Source organism: Vombatus ursinus, unplaced genomic scaffold (assembly GCF_900497805.2).
Source record: "Vombatus ursinus unplaced genomic scaffold, bare-nosed wombat genome assembly UNPS02014841.1, whole genome shotgun sequence".
NCBI classification, from domain to species: Eukaryota; Metazoa; Chordata; class Mammalia; order Diprotodontia; family Vombatidae; genus Vombatus; species Vombatus ursinus.
Window position 1 is genome coordinate 3,901,673 of NW_020954619.1, and position 14,265 is coordinate 3,915,937.

Consider the following 14,265-nt stretch of genomic DNA (forward strand, 5'->3'; position numbering starts at 1 on the left):
ATGCACCTTCCTTCATTGAAGAGATGGGTTCGTAATATTATATATACTGTAAAATGTGGTTGATATGTTGGTTGGTTTTGCTGAATTTTTTTTTCCTTTTCTTTTTTGTTTATTTTGTTCATTTTGTTCCAAGGGAAAACTCATGGGGTAGAGGAGGGAAGAAGGATATATCCACAAATGAACATGAAATAAAAACAGAAGTCATTGAGAAATAATGTTTTAAAAGGATTATTAGCAAACTCAATGAACTTATTATCATCTGCCAAATCATGGCAGCCTACACAGGATACTATATATTTCACCATCTCAGACACTCATATAAAGAATTCTAAATGATGTTGAACATCCAGGCAGGCTAGTAGGAGAGAACCTAGTCTGGTTCATGAAATCAGATTTCCAGGAAAATCAAAGCTGGCTCCCTGACTATTTGATAAGGAAATAGTCTTATTTTACAGTAGAGATATGGTGGGTGGAATTTGCTATGATGCTGTTGCCTTTGTCCACTAGAGAGGGGCCCATTTATAACTAGGTTGTCACTCATGCAAAGGCTTATTGTGTATTATACTCCATCCAATTATGCAACCTTGAAACTGTGGATTTACCATACGCCTAAAATCATCTTACTTTCTTATTGATCCAATATAATTAATATGCAACTCATCACATTTATTTTTTTTCATCATCCTTCAAGCACTGGGTCCAAAACATTTTTTTTTTACCTCATTAAGAATATGGACAAGATGGAATGATTATTTCTTTGAAGTTTTAATATTGTTGTGTTTGTTATTTCTTTTTTATGGTGTCTGATATGGGACATTCCTTATAATACAACACCTTACTCTCACTTTTCTTGGATAAGATTATGGGAAAAAATGAGAAAATAATATTCTTATAAAGTTGGCTGCATGTTATTGAAGAACTTAAAACTGCTTTCAAGAGAATTTGTTGGATATATGTGTGTTTATATATGTTAACTCTATGTTATACATGCATATAAAGGTACATATTGTATGTATGTGTGTGCATGCACATGTCTAAGGCTTGTATAAGCAGGGATATAGGAGAAGCAGGGCCAACAGTACAGGCAACAATTCTCAATAGTCAAAGTATTTTATTGCTGATAACAGCTCACATTTTACCAACAAAACTAATTATCACAGGTTTGAAATACTGTTCCTTACCAAAAAAGAAAAAAAAATACAAAAAAACAATGAAATGGTCATCTTACCTATAAAGGTCCGTAATCAAACCTTCCCTGTGACGAGAACAGAGGTTGTTAAGGAGTTGCTCATGCTGTCCAAACAAAGTGATGTAGTTGGAGGTAGGAAATGGTCTGCTAGAAAGGCAGGTAATGGTTTCCACCATTTGATATTTATTAATGTGAATTCTAAAGTAATTTCCTTCTTTTGCTTTGCCTGTTATTATTTGTAAACCCTGGGTGGGGGGAAAACAGAAATAATATTTTCAAAAAATACCTAGGCTGTGAGGACTTTCCTAGAGTACTTTTCAACTAGGGGAAACAGTACATGTTGTATTATTGCTGTTTCTATTAATAACACTTGATATTGATTGGACAGACAGAAGATAAGTGTATCAGAAATCCCATATTGCAACCTAATGGCTAAATGTTGCTCAGGGACCTTTAAAGCTATAGTTACACTGTATCATGTTTTTTAATTAGTTGCTAGGTTACAGGCCATTCTGTGTTACCAGAACATCACAAAACTAACATATTTATCTAGGTTTGTTCACTTCTGAGAGGTAAATATTTCTTTTAAGTTTTCACCCAAATCATCCTAAATTTTACAAAACTCTTTTCAAAAAACAGGGGGAAAACCTGGCCAAAAGCAATTTTTTTTTTAAAAAAGATTTCAATTATGTTTTAAGTTTATGGGATTTGGTTTACGGGGATTGGGATATGGACTTTTACTTCAATTTAATTCAGCAAGTATCCCTGCCTTCAAGGTCCTTATATTCTAAATCACAATCACGGAACTATTTGAATATAGTACATTTTAGGGACAAGAGCTTGGGATTACTTCAGTGCCTTTCCAACTCTGAAATTTCAATAGCACCCTTTTTAGTTCAGAAATTTGCTGTGGGTTAAAACTTTGGCATATGGAAGTCTGGCATGGAGTCAGAACTAAAGTTATAATATGAAAATTATTTTAGGAATATTTTGTTGAAATTCATTTAAAATATAGCCATAAATGTTTGTTTAATTGGCGCTGTTATTCAAAATTAAGTGCACAACTTGATTAATGTTTAATTAAAAAAATTTTTTTACTCATGGACATGTCCATTTCAGTCACTACTTAATTGGTCCAGATTTGTCAGTGACTACAGCAGCAATACCAAATTAATGTAACATATATATACACAAACACACACATACATATATAATGTATATATACATATATAATGTGTACACACACTAATGAGATACTACTTTGTCTACATTACATACACTCAATTCAATTCAAGAAGCATTTATTAGATGCCTACTATGTGCCAGGCACTGTGTTAGGGACTGAGGATACAAAGGCAAAAACAAAACAATCCTCTGCTTATATTCTACAGGATCAGGTAACATATATATAAACGATTAAATGCAGAATATAGCAATTTTGACGACCACTAACAACTAGAGGAATCATAAAAAGTTGTCTTGTGGGAATAAGTAATATTTGAGCTGAGCCTTGTAGGTACCTCTGGATTCTAATCTGTGAAGAGAAAGAGGAAACTTCTAGTCCTGGGAGGACAGACTACACAAAAGACATGGAGACAGGAAATGAAATGTAAATGAGGAACAGTAAATATAGGCCAGTGTAGCTGGAATGTAGTTTGTGAGGGGAAGAAATGTTTAATCAGCCTGGAACCAAATTGTGAAGGACTTCAAATGTCAGAAAAGTTTGTATTTTATCCTAAAGGCAGTAAAGGGCCACACAAACTTTTTGAGCATGGAAAAGATATGGCTGGATTTGTGCTTTAGAAAGAACAATTTGGCAGCTATTTGGAGGATGAATTGGAAAGGGAAATGGAAAATCATTTAGGAACCTATTGTGAGCCTGAATTGGGGTGGTTGTGGTGTAAATGGAAGGAAACTGTGGAAATAGAGCTGACAAGAGTTGGTGACTAGTTGGACATGGTACGGGTTGGGATTGAATTGACAAGTCTATGGTGAATCTGAGGTTATAAAATTGAGTGTAAGAATGATGGCACCTTTGACAGAAATCAGAAAATTGGAAGGAGGTGGTTTAGGAGGGAATAATGTTATTTTGGACATCCTGGATTTGAGATTTCTATAGGACATCCATGTGGAAGTGTCCAGTTGTCAGTAGGATACGAGGGACTGGAGCTCAGAGAGAGATGAGGCTAGATATGTAGATTTCAGAGTCATCTACCCTTGAACTCTTTGGGAGCTTTATACAAACAAGCAACATAACAGGATAAATAGGAAATAAGAAACAGTGGCACTAGAATTAAGAGGGGCTATGAAAGGCTTCCTGTGGAAGATTGGACTTTACTTGGACCATGAAAGAAGCCAGGGAAGCCAGGAGGCAGAGAGGAAGGAGAGCATTCTAGGATGGATGACAGTCAGAGAAAATGCCGGGGCACAGAGAAGGAGTGTCTTGTTCATGAAATGGCAAAGAGGCTAGTGTCACTGGCTCAAATAGAGGTGGAGAGTAAAGGTGTAAGAAGAGTGTAAGGTTAGGAAGGGCTTTGAATGACAAATAAAGCATTTTGCACTTGATCCTGGAGGTGCTAGAGAGCCACTGGAGTTTCTTGAGTAGATGATGATATGGTTGGACTTGTGTTTAGGAAAATCACTTTGGTGGCTGATTGGAGGGTGGATTGAAGTGGAGAGAGACTTGAGGCAAGCAAGCTTACCAGCAGACTATTGCAATAGTCCAGGCATAAGCAGATGAGGGCCTGCACCAGGGTGGTGGCAGTGTCAGAGGAGAGAAGGAGTAGTATTTGAGAGATGTTGCAAAGGTGCAATCAGCAGGTTTTGGCAACAGATTGGACATGGGAGAGATAGTGAGAAATCTAGGATGATTCCTAAATTGCAAGCCTAGTGCACTGGGGAAATGGTGTTGCCCTCTACAGTAATAAGGAAGGTAGGAGGGGGAAAAGGTTTAGGAGGGAAAGATAATGAGTTCAATTTTGGACAGTTTAAAAGCATTTGATGAACTGGCCATATAAGGTCCTTTCCAACTGTATCTGATTAAGGGAACCTGATGAAATCTTTGAGCAGTCAAGTGAGCTTTCCATTTCCTTCTGATTTCTGTACGGTTTCTTTCTCTTAGATAGTATCTAACTGTTTCTCTGTCATGTTTCACTGTCACCACTTCCTGGCACATGGTAGATTCTTAATAGATTCTTCTAAGGGTTGAGTGTGGTGGCACTTACCTGTAATGATTGCTAAAGGGGAGTCTGAGACTGATGGATCACTTGAGTTCAGCAGTTGTGAACATGAATTTATATACTAATTAGGTGCTCTCACTAAGTGTGGCACCAGTATGATCAGTCTTCAGGAGCAGGGGCTACCAGGCTTCCTAAGGAGGAATCAATGAGCAAATCAGGGCTCCTATGCCAATCAGTAATGTAATAGGGTCCATGAGTGGCCACTGTATTTCCAGTCTGTACAAGGTAAGGATATCCACTCTCAAAAAAAAGTTTGTTGAATGAATAAATGAACTATGACTCAAGATTCAGATGTAGTATTGGTTTGTGTTTTGTTCCAATTAAGAAAAGTGTTCTTATGATTTTTTTCTATAATTTCTCTAGTTTTGTCAAAAGGTCTAGATTAGTCAATTGAATTTAAGCACCACTATATATAAGATTTGATATTAAAAATAATTCCAACTTCCTTAGTCATGATGAAGGTACAATTTTAAATTTAATGGTATCCAAGGCAGAATTTGTTGTGACACATTGTTTCATTCCATGATGTTTAAGCCAACCAAGCATGTGGACTAGAATTTGTAAATTAGTTCATTATGTAGGCTATTTGGGGGATCCTTTTCTTTCTTTTATCATGTTACTTCACAAAGATTTTATGAATTATTAAACTGCTTTGTCATATATTACATTTCAAGGTCTTGTAAAATGTCTAGTAAAATTTTTGTGTATTTCATATTATTAATAAAAATGAGATAACATTATTCAATGCACTGTACAGTTGGTCAACTGGCTGTCTTTAGGAGATGGCCTCATCATCTTGGCAGCAGCTTTATATAAATGGTAGCCAGTGCCAAAAGGATGCCATGGAATGAGTCTACATTTTTACTTAGAGAATAAAACAGAAAAATCTGGGGAGATCTTTTGCACTAATTAAAAAGGAGGCCCAACTGGCAAAACATTCAATTAAAACCAGAGTTCATATTCAAATGCTAGGAAAAATAATTTATGTATGTTGCTTTTTTACTACAATTCTCATTATCTAATGTTTTTTATTTTTTTATTTTTTGGCTCTTCTGAGTATGACAGACAATGGCATACATATCAGTGGGCAGAATCTGTGAAATCTTACACAAAGACTTGGCTTCTGGATGAAGCATAGAATTAGAAGTTTTAGAGTTAAAAGAGATTTATAGATCATTTAGTACAACTCCCCCATTCTGTAGATGGTAAAACTGAACTGACTTATATGACAAGGATGGACTTTTACTTGCTGTTCCCTTTATGCAATATTCCACCTCTGTGCCTGAGCACAGGCTGTCCCCTTGGCCTGGATTTCTCCTCTCACTTCTGTCTCTTGGAGCTTCTAGCTTCCTTCAAGGCTCAGTTTAGGTGCTGCTTCCTTCCCTAGACATTTCCCGATTTCCCCAGTCCTTGGTCACTTCCCCTGCCTCCTATGCCCTGAGAGACTGTGCAATGTCATGGATCTGCGAGATGAATATGGTGAAGGGATGGTAAATGGGCAAGTTTGCATGGATTGTAGTGTGAGTGAAGGGAACTAATGTGCAATAAACTTGGAAATGTAGGTTGGAGCCAGGCTATAAAGGTATTTAAGTGCCAAAGAAAGAAGTTTGTATTTAGGCAACAAGGAGCCACTGGAAGTTATTGAGCAGAGGAGTGACAACATTAGACCCAGGCTTTAGAATTATTACTTTGGTAGCTCAGTGATGTATTGGAGAGAGAAGAGATGAGGCAAAGAGGCCAAGTAAGAGATTACTGTAATAGTCCAAATGAGGTGTGCTGAATTAGGGTGATCATGGTGTGAACAGGGAAGGGGGTGGCAATAATACTTCTTTATATTGTGCTTGCTAAGTGCCAGGCAATTGTACAAAAATTATCTCATTTGGTCTTCACAAATCCTACAAGAAGGGAGACAGTATTATTGTCCCCATTTTACAGTTGGGGGAATTAAGGCAGAGGTTAAATGACTTGCCCAGGGTCACACAGCCAATGTTATAAGATAGATTTAAGGGTCCTCCTGATTCCAGACCTAGTGTTTTTATCCCCTGTGCCACCTAGCTGTCACTAAAGTAGAGACAAAAGTGGTTGTGCATTGTGTGTGAGAGAGATGTTAAGGGATTAGAACTGTAAGGACGTGGTAACTGATTTCATTTATGAGGTAAGAGAAAAGGAGGCACATAAAGTAGGAACTTTTAAAATACCTGTTGATTGCTTGATTGCCGAGGTAATTCAGTTAACTGACAGTATATGAGGGACTTTGATTCAAGTCTTATGAGGTTTATTAAACGGTCCTTTGATTCAGGTCTTGCGGGGTTTATTAGATGGTCCTAAACATTATTGGTTGTTGCTATTTTTATACATTGGCCTGGCAAGTATCTTAAGATACTTACCTATACTTATCTTACCTGTAAGGTTTTTTTAAAAGTGCTCAACTAATCATTATTTTTTTGGTCTTAATTTGCTCAAATTTCCAGGCTATTAAATCAGTAGAATGTATCAGATCTGTTGACTTTAATGTTGTTCTCTTGTTCTGCCTTAACACAATGATAGTTTTTCATCTTCATGAAAATTACGCCCTGGACCTCATCTCAATATCACATAGCATAGAACCATATATCACCACATATTCATATTCAATAGGGACTGCCTAATTATTATTGAGCTCTATTTAATGTTCACCTCAAGTGGACATAAATTACTTTCTGACATAATCTCCTGTGGCTTCTATTTGTTAAAAGTCACATTAGAGAACTCTGAGGCAGTTATGAATGTCGTTGGGTGGTTCTAGGCTCTAGGTTCTAGCTATATCAGGCTTGATATAACATATTCACAGTATTTCTATACATGTGACTTTCTGGTCAATGATCCAAAGAGCTACCTTAAATAATTTTTAATAAAGAAAGCTGATCTCCTTTAGATTAAGTGGTATGTGGGTAAAGTAGAGGAACAGTCAGCAAGAATACTTACAAAGTCACCCTGAGTGACTTGCACATCCAAGGGAGTAGGAATCATTGGTTTGCCAACATGCAAGTAATAATATGGTCCAGGAAGAAGACCTCCTAGGAGAATGAAAATATTTTTACATTTAAAAATTATTATTGATAGGATATTATTCTTTGCATTTTCAGGATGGTACAAATGAAGAAAGACAGTAATATGTATCTTTTTTTGGTAATAATAGCAATAACTCAACTTTAAAGGGCTTATATTTGTCTAGTGCTTGAATTATTTTAATTTTTGTTACTTCAGCTGATCTTCATACTCTGTGAGGAAGTGAGGGCAGCGCTGAAGTGAATTAAAAGCAGTGCATTATAGAGTGCTGGTAGTGTGGGTCCTCCAAGTAACAAGAGAAGTGGCCAGTGAAGAGCTTTGTATAAGTATGTGGATAGGAAAAATGGGATGGCAGCTGAGGCAGCCAGTGTGGCTCAGTAGATAAAGCCCTGGGCCTGGAGTCAGGAAGAGCTGAGTTCAAATCGAGCTTCAGACACTTCCTAGCTGTGTGAACCAGGGCAAATCATTTAACCTCTTATTGCCTGACAAAATGGATCCACTGGAGAAGAAAATGGCGAAGCACTTTTCTTTGCCAAGAAATGCCAAATGGGGTCACAAAGTATCGGACTGAACAACAACATCAACAACAACTGCAACAACTAGGGCTCATCTCAGGACGGCTCAGGTCATGGCACACATGGGGCTAATAATAATGACCAGCATTCATATAGCACTTTTAAGTTTTACAAAGCACTTTACAGATATCTTATTTGACACTTGCAACAACCCTGGGAGGTAAGTGCTATTATTATCCCCATTTTACAGGTGTGGAAACTGAGGCAGAAAGGAGTCAAGTGACTTCCACTAGGGTCACGCAGGATCACACAGCTAGTAAGTTTTCTGAGGCAGGACTTGAACTCAGGTCCTCTGGATTCTAGGTCTAGTGCTTTTTCTCCTGTACCACCTAGCTGTCATTGTGGAGCTTATATAGACACTCACTAGTTCTGTGACCTTGAGCAAGTCACTTGACTTCTGTCTGTCTCAATTTCCTCATCTGTAAAATGGGTTTAATAATAACAGTGTTATTATGATAAAATGAGATCATATTTGTAAAACACTTTGTGCTTGAATTTGCCTCTCCTTGCCCCACCCAGTGCAAACTCTTAATTACTCACCTTGGCCACAGCCAAACTCTCTTGACATTTGTTAAGCTACCATTGACCCAGATTTGAATAATGTTTTTGTTTTTTTTTTTACAAACCTTTAATCTTAGCTCCTTTATATATAGGAATAAGTCTATCCAGATCCCCGGGTGGCTCAGTTACTGGTTCCAGAGTTGGATCAAAGAGTTTCAGCATGGTTGCAGCAAGCTGGAAGCCAATTTCTTTTGAACTGAAGCTACTGTGTGTCCACTCATTTGCATAATATCTATTGGAGAACTTGGTGAGAGGCCCTGCAGCTCGAATGGTTACGTCGTTTGTGTGAAAAGTGGTGTCAATCACAAGTCTTCCATCATATACAAGACATGAATCATTAAGTGCTTTGAAAGTCTCATAATCCACATCCTTTTCATGAGAGCTGAAGAATGCCTGAAAAATGGAAATTCACATTTGCATTCAGTCAAATTCATTTTATATTTTCATTTTTTATATTACACAAAGCAACAGAACTCTCCTAGGTATTTTATGATCTTTGGTTCAGAAAGAAAATTTGCAGAAAATTAGTAATATTTGGAGAAAGGGTCACATTGTAGAAATTTTTTTTCCTATTAAGACCTATCTTGCCTCTTTTCCTCTCAAAATTTTGTGCAGGAGAGGAATGGGAGAACTAGATTGCACAGTGAATAGAGCACAGGGCCTAGAGTCAAGAAGACCTGAGTTCACCTCTAGCCTCAGACACCTACTACCGTATAACTCTGGACAAGTCACTTAGCCCCTGTTTGCCTTAGTTTCCTCAACTGTAAAATTCAGATAATCATAGCACCTACCTCCCAGCATTGTTGTGAGGATCAAATGAAATAATATTTGTAAAGTGTAGCATAATGTTAGGGTACATAGAAGGTATTTGCTAAGTGTTAGCAATTATTTCTTTAAAACTTTAAAACCTCAAGTTTTAGGGTTTTTTTTTTCTTCCACATGAACTACTGTTAATTAAGATTTCTGCTGTCCTGTATATGTGTACATGATCATTTCGCGAACTTACAGGAAGATTTTACATTTATACCTATTGAATGGCATGTTAGTAGTTTTGGCCCATTGTTCTAGACTATAGATTTTTTTTTTTGAATCCTGATTCTTCCAATATATTAGCTATCCCTCCTAGCTTTGTTTCATTTCCTAATCTGATAATCATGTCTTCAACTCATTGATAAAAATGCCAAAGAGAGCAGGGTAAATCATGCAGTAGCATTTATTTGGAACTTTAAGGTTTGCAAAGTGTTTTACAAATATGATCTCATTTTATCATAATAACACTGTTATTATTAAACCCATTTTACAGATGAGGAAACTGAGACAGACAGAGGTCAAGTGACTTGTTCAAGGTCACAGAACTAATGAGTGTCTACATAAGCTCCACAATCCTTCTAGGGCACTTCTCTCATACATCATCACAACTCTCTTAGAGGCAGGCTTCCCAGCCTTTCCGTGTGGGGAATTTACATTAACCGAGCAAGCTGATGGGGTCTGCACACATGCCAATTCTTGGTTAACCCTTTCCCTCATTTGAAAATTTTGCCATCACTGGTATATAGGCAGGGCTGTGTTTTGAACACAATGTCTACGTCTCCAATCCAGAATTGTCCCCTGGAGTCTCTGGGGAGGCATAAGCATTGTCCTTTCACTCAGTGCAAGACATAAGAAAGTTTCCAGTCAATGTGGCATGATTTCATACAGGCCCACACGTACAGGCTAAAGTCACAATTATGTCCCAATACAAAGTTTTTCAGATTCAACAAAGATGAAACATTTCACAGCATTTAATGAAGACAACTGCTTGTTTAGAACTCAACAAACACCTGATTTGATGCACAAATGACCCTTCTTAACCCAAAGGCATGGAAGCAAAAAAAAAAAAAGGAAAGAAAGGGAGAGAGGAAGAAAGAAAAAGAGAGGAAAAACAAGGAAAGAAAGAAAGAAAAGAAAAGAAAAAGAAAATCAACTTCCTATCTTGGAAGAAAATCTGGACCCTCCAGAGCTTTCCAGACTAGACTATTAAATCCCTCTGGAAAGGGATTTAAGACCTAGGGTAGGTTGGAAATCACCTCTCTCACTCTCAGGTGGAAAACTAAACCAATTTGGCTTGGTGCCTATACACTGACATTGAATACCAGGAGACTAGGGTCTTTCACCCTCTCCTTTTCTACTAGAGATCCTCCTCTGCTCTCAACTTACAGATAAGAGTCACGTAGAGTTGGACACTACTGAACAACAACAACTAAGAGTACTGAGAAGTTAAGTGACTCGTCCAGGGTCACACAGCCAGTATGTGCTAGAGGCAGGATTTACAATCTGGTCTTCCTGGATTTAAGGCCAGTTTTTGTCCACTGTATAAAATTGCCTATACACCAGTTTAGTAACCCTATGAAGAAAAAAATGAAATGAAAGGGAGATAAAAAAAATTCCCAAGTAAAGCTGCCCAAATAATTAATTTAAAATTGGAGTTTTTGTTTTTGTTCAATACTATTTAGGCCTTTAATTCCCTTTCAACAATGTTTAGTATATCCATTCTCACAATAATATCATTTCTAATGCTCTCCATAATGCTTCCACTTATAATTTCATGGATTTTCATACAAATTTATATCTTATTGCCACAAGGTGTTCTTCCTATGTCCCTTCTATTATATTTGTTTCTTCTGTGTGGGGTGTAGGGTGTATGGGAGAGAAAAGATATTAGACTGACTACCAAACTGAAGGTCTACAGAGCCATTTGTGCTGACGCCATTGTTTTAGTGAAACCTGAACAGTCTACTAGCGCCATGCTGGGAAACTGAATCACTTCCATTTTAATTGCCTTAAGAAGATTCTGAAGATCACCCGGGAGGATAAAATGCCAGACACCAAGGTCCTTTCTCGAATTAAACTGCCAAGCATTCAAACTCTACTTTAGAGAGTGCAACTCTTAAGGGGCTAGCCATGTTGTTTGAATGCAAAACATAGGCTTGCCAAAAAGACTATTTTATGGAGAACTCACACAGGGCAAGCATTCACATGGTGGTCAGAAGTGATACAAGGATATTGTCAACGTCTCTCTTAAGAACTTTGGAATTGATTGTGTGACATGGGAGACACTAACACAGGACCGCTCAGCATGGCGTGCCCACATTGGAGAATGTGCTGTGCTCTATGAGCAAAGCAGAATTGAAGTAGCTCAAAAGAAACACAAGATGGACAGATTTAGAGAATCCACCCCAAATGTTCACATGGACTATTCGTGCCCAACCTGTGGTAGAACATTCTGAGCTTGTATTGGTCTGATTAGCCACACTCAGATACAGTGAAACTTGATTCTAGCATGGTGATGTCGTTTTGGTCCTCTTTGATAACAAAGGACAACAACCAGTTTCTTCTGAGTGAGGTATATATGTTCCATTGTCATATTCCAATTGATCCAAATCCCACCAAATCTATATGGCTACAGGGAGTCAGCCCCTCCCCCCGCCTTGGCTTTTCTTGACATCTCAAGGACACCACTAGTGCATACAGCCCAAACATTGGTTACTGTTTGCTCTTGCCACATGGGCAGTGCATCTAAAAATAATAGCACATTCTCCTTGATCAGCCATGCACCTTGGTATTTCTCAGCAAGAAACCCAACTGCCTCTATATACCTTTTTTCCTGAGGCTAGTAAAAAGATTCATTGTACCTACCAGCATCTATAAATTCTCCTTATTGTTCCATAGAATATAGGATGTTGCTGCTACTTCCTAAGGTCCAGATTCACCTTCTAAAAGAAGAGCTTTGTGCAGTTTTCTTTGCCTTCATTTCCTTATGTATCAAGCTCTTTCACTGGCCAGTGTCTTCCTAGGGATTCAATTTTCCTTCTGCCTCCAGAGAAGAAGCATATTTTCTGTCTAATAATAACCCCTCTAAGAATATTTCCTTCTTTCTAAAAAGCCAGAATGAAGAGAGACTACCCTCTAGTCCTTTTTCTCCCTCAGTAAAGTAGAGCAGCGTGCATTTATAGTACACATAATTGGTGTCTCAGGTAGAAAGACAAACATAGCATCAATCTATCATCAGTAGAACAGTTCCATTGATAGCTATAATTCACAGGTTATCAGTATCTATTCTAGTCTTTTGTGGCATGATGACTCTCCCCCAACCTAGAACTTTCCTCTCTTGGCTACCCCAGAAAACCTCCTAGTTGCTATCACTAATTTTTGCTTGACTCCTAGGGGTGTAAAATGGCTGCAAACTTCTACTAATATGATAGATCATCAACACTCATTTATTCAACTCAGTTTGCTATAGCACAGAAACCCTTCTCACTCACCTCTTCAAATCCTGTTTGCCCTTCCTGATGTCTGTGGGTACCTGATTGTAGAGGGAAGAGAAGGCTGCTCTTTAAAATTGGCCTGACTTATTGTGTCCCCCTCCCTTCCAGCTTCTGCTAAGGTGCTAGGTGTTACCTCTGTTCAATTTTTGAACTTGGAGGCTTGAAGTCAGGCTGTTTCAAACCCATGAAAAGAAGTCCTTTCACAGTTTGCTTAGGAGTCAGAGAATTTGTATCCCCCAAAACATGGACATCAAGGAAGGTTTTTTGTTTTTGTTTTTGTTTTTGTTTTCCTTCTCAATACCCCCTGAGAGTGGATATAGAACTCTGAAACAAAAAGGGAGAAACTGGGCAAAACAGAAATGTTTTATTTGAAGGCAGAAGGTTATAAAACACATGCATATTAGTAGAGAAAAATAGTTAAAGAAAACCCTTTTTAAAAAACCCAACAAAAATGAAACCCTTTCACTACTGTCTCCACACAAATCAGCCTTTCAGACTGGCTGCAACCCCAATGTTAGAGCAATACTGCAGAGGTAACTACTTACGGCACACTGTATTTTAAAAGGTTTTGTTGGTGTAGTGAAAGAAGCACACGTTATGGGATCGGGGTCTTCACCATCATTCCACTGCGCAAGAATAGCCTCATGATAAACAGATACGTTGGCGGCCAGCAAAGCTTCCTGGATGGCATTTTCCACTGCATAGTTGTTAATGCAAGTAATGTTAGAACTGAGTGGAGGCTGCACCATGTGTATCCTATTGCCGCTAATTCCAAGATGTAAGAGGGTTTCAACAGTGGTGTAAATGTCAATTGTATTCCCATAGATGATGACATTCCCTAGAAAAAAAGGGGGGAAATCCAAGACATACAATAAAAACCTTATTAGTGTAACTCAAATGATAATAAAACAGAATTGCTCTCTTTGACCCTCTTATTTCTCTGATGCTCTGAAGCAAACAATGTTACCTAGCAACAGGGACTAAGATAATTTAGTGAAGAGTCTGTATAAAACATCTCACAAAGTAGACAAGTACTTTTAACACAGAAGTAGGACATTCATTTATGTTCCAATAATTTAAAATTTTGAAATTATTCTGCTGGAAACTCTCTAGAATAAAAACCTTTTATCTTGTTTCTTTCCCTATTTGCTGCACTTACTAGACAAATAGAATCATTAAAGTTATAGCATACAGATTTCTCTTACAAAATGCAAAAACTATAGTTCAAAATATGATTCACATAAGTGTTGAACAAGCTGCACATGGTAATACTGATTTTTGGTTGACTAAAAAAATGAATTAGGGAGAGATACTTTGCAACAGAAGCCCTGAATGTTCTATTATTCATT

The 14,265-nt window shown here is 37.7% G+C and overlaps 1 protein-coding gene across 1 annotated transcript in view; it reads right to left on the reverse strand.

Annotated features, from left to right (window-relative positions):
• CFAP61 (cilia and flagella associated protein 61) overlaps positions 1-14,265 on the reverse strand; it is a 338,893-nt gene that overhangs the window by 70,225 nt on the left and 254,403 nt on the right. The window contains exons 22-25 of the mRNA XM_027840405.1: positions 13,462-13,754; positions 8,678-9,005; positions 7,393-7,484; positions 1,229-1,434 (exon numbers count right to left, since the gene is read on the reverse strand). Coding sequence (XP_027696206.1) covers positions 1,229-1,434; positions 7,393-7,484; positions 8,678-9,005; positions 13,462-13,754 — 919 coding nt within the window. The remainder of the gene's footprint in view (positions 1-1,228; positions 1,435-7,392; positions 7,485-8,677; positions 9,006-13,461; positions 13,755-14,265) is intronic.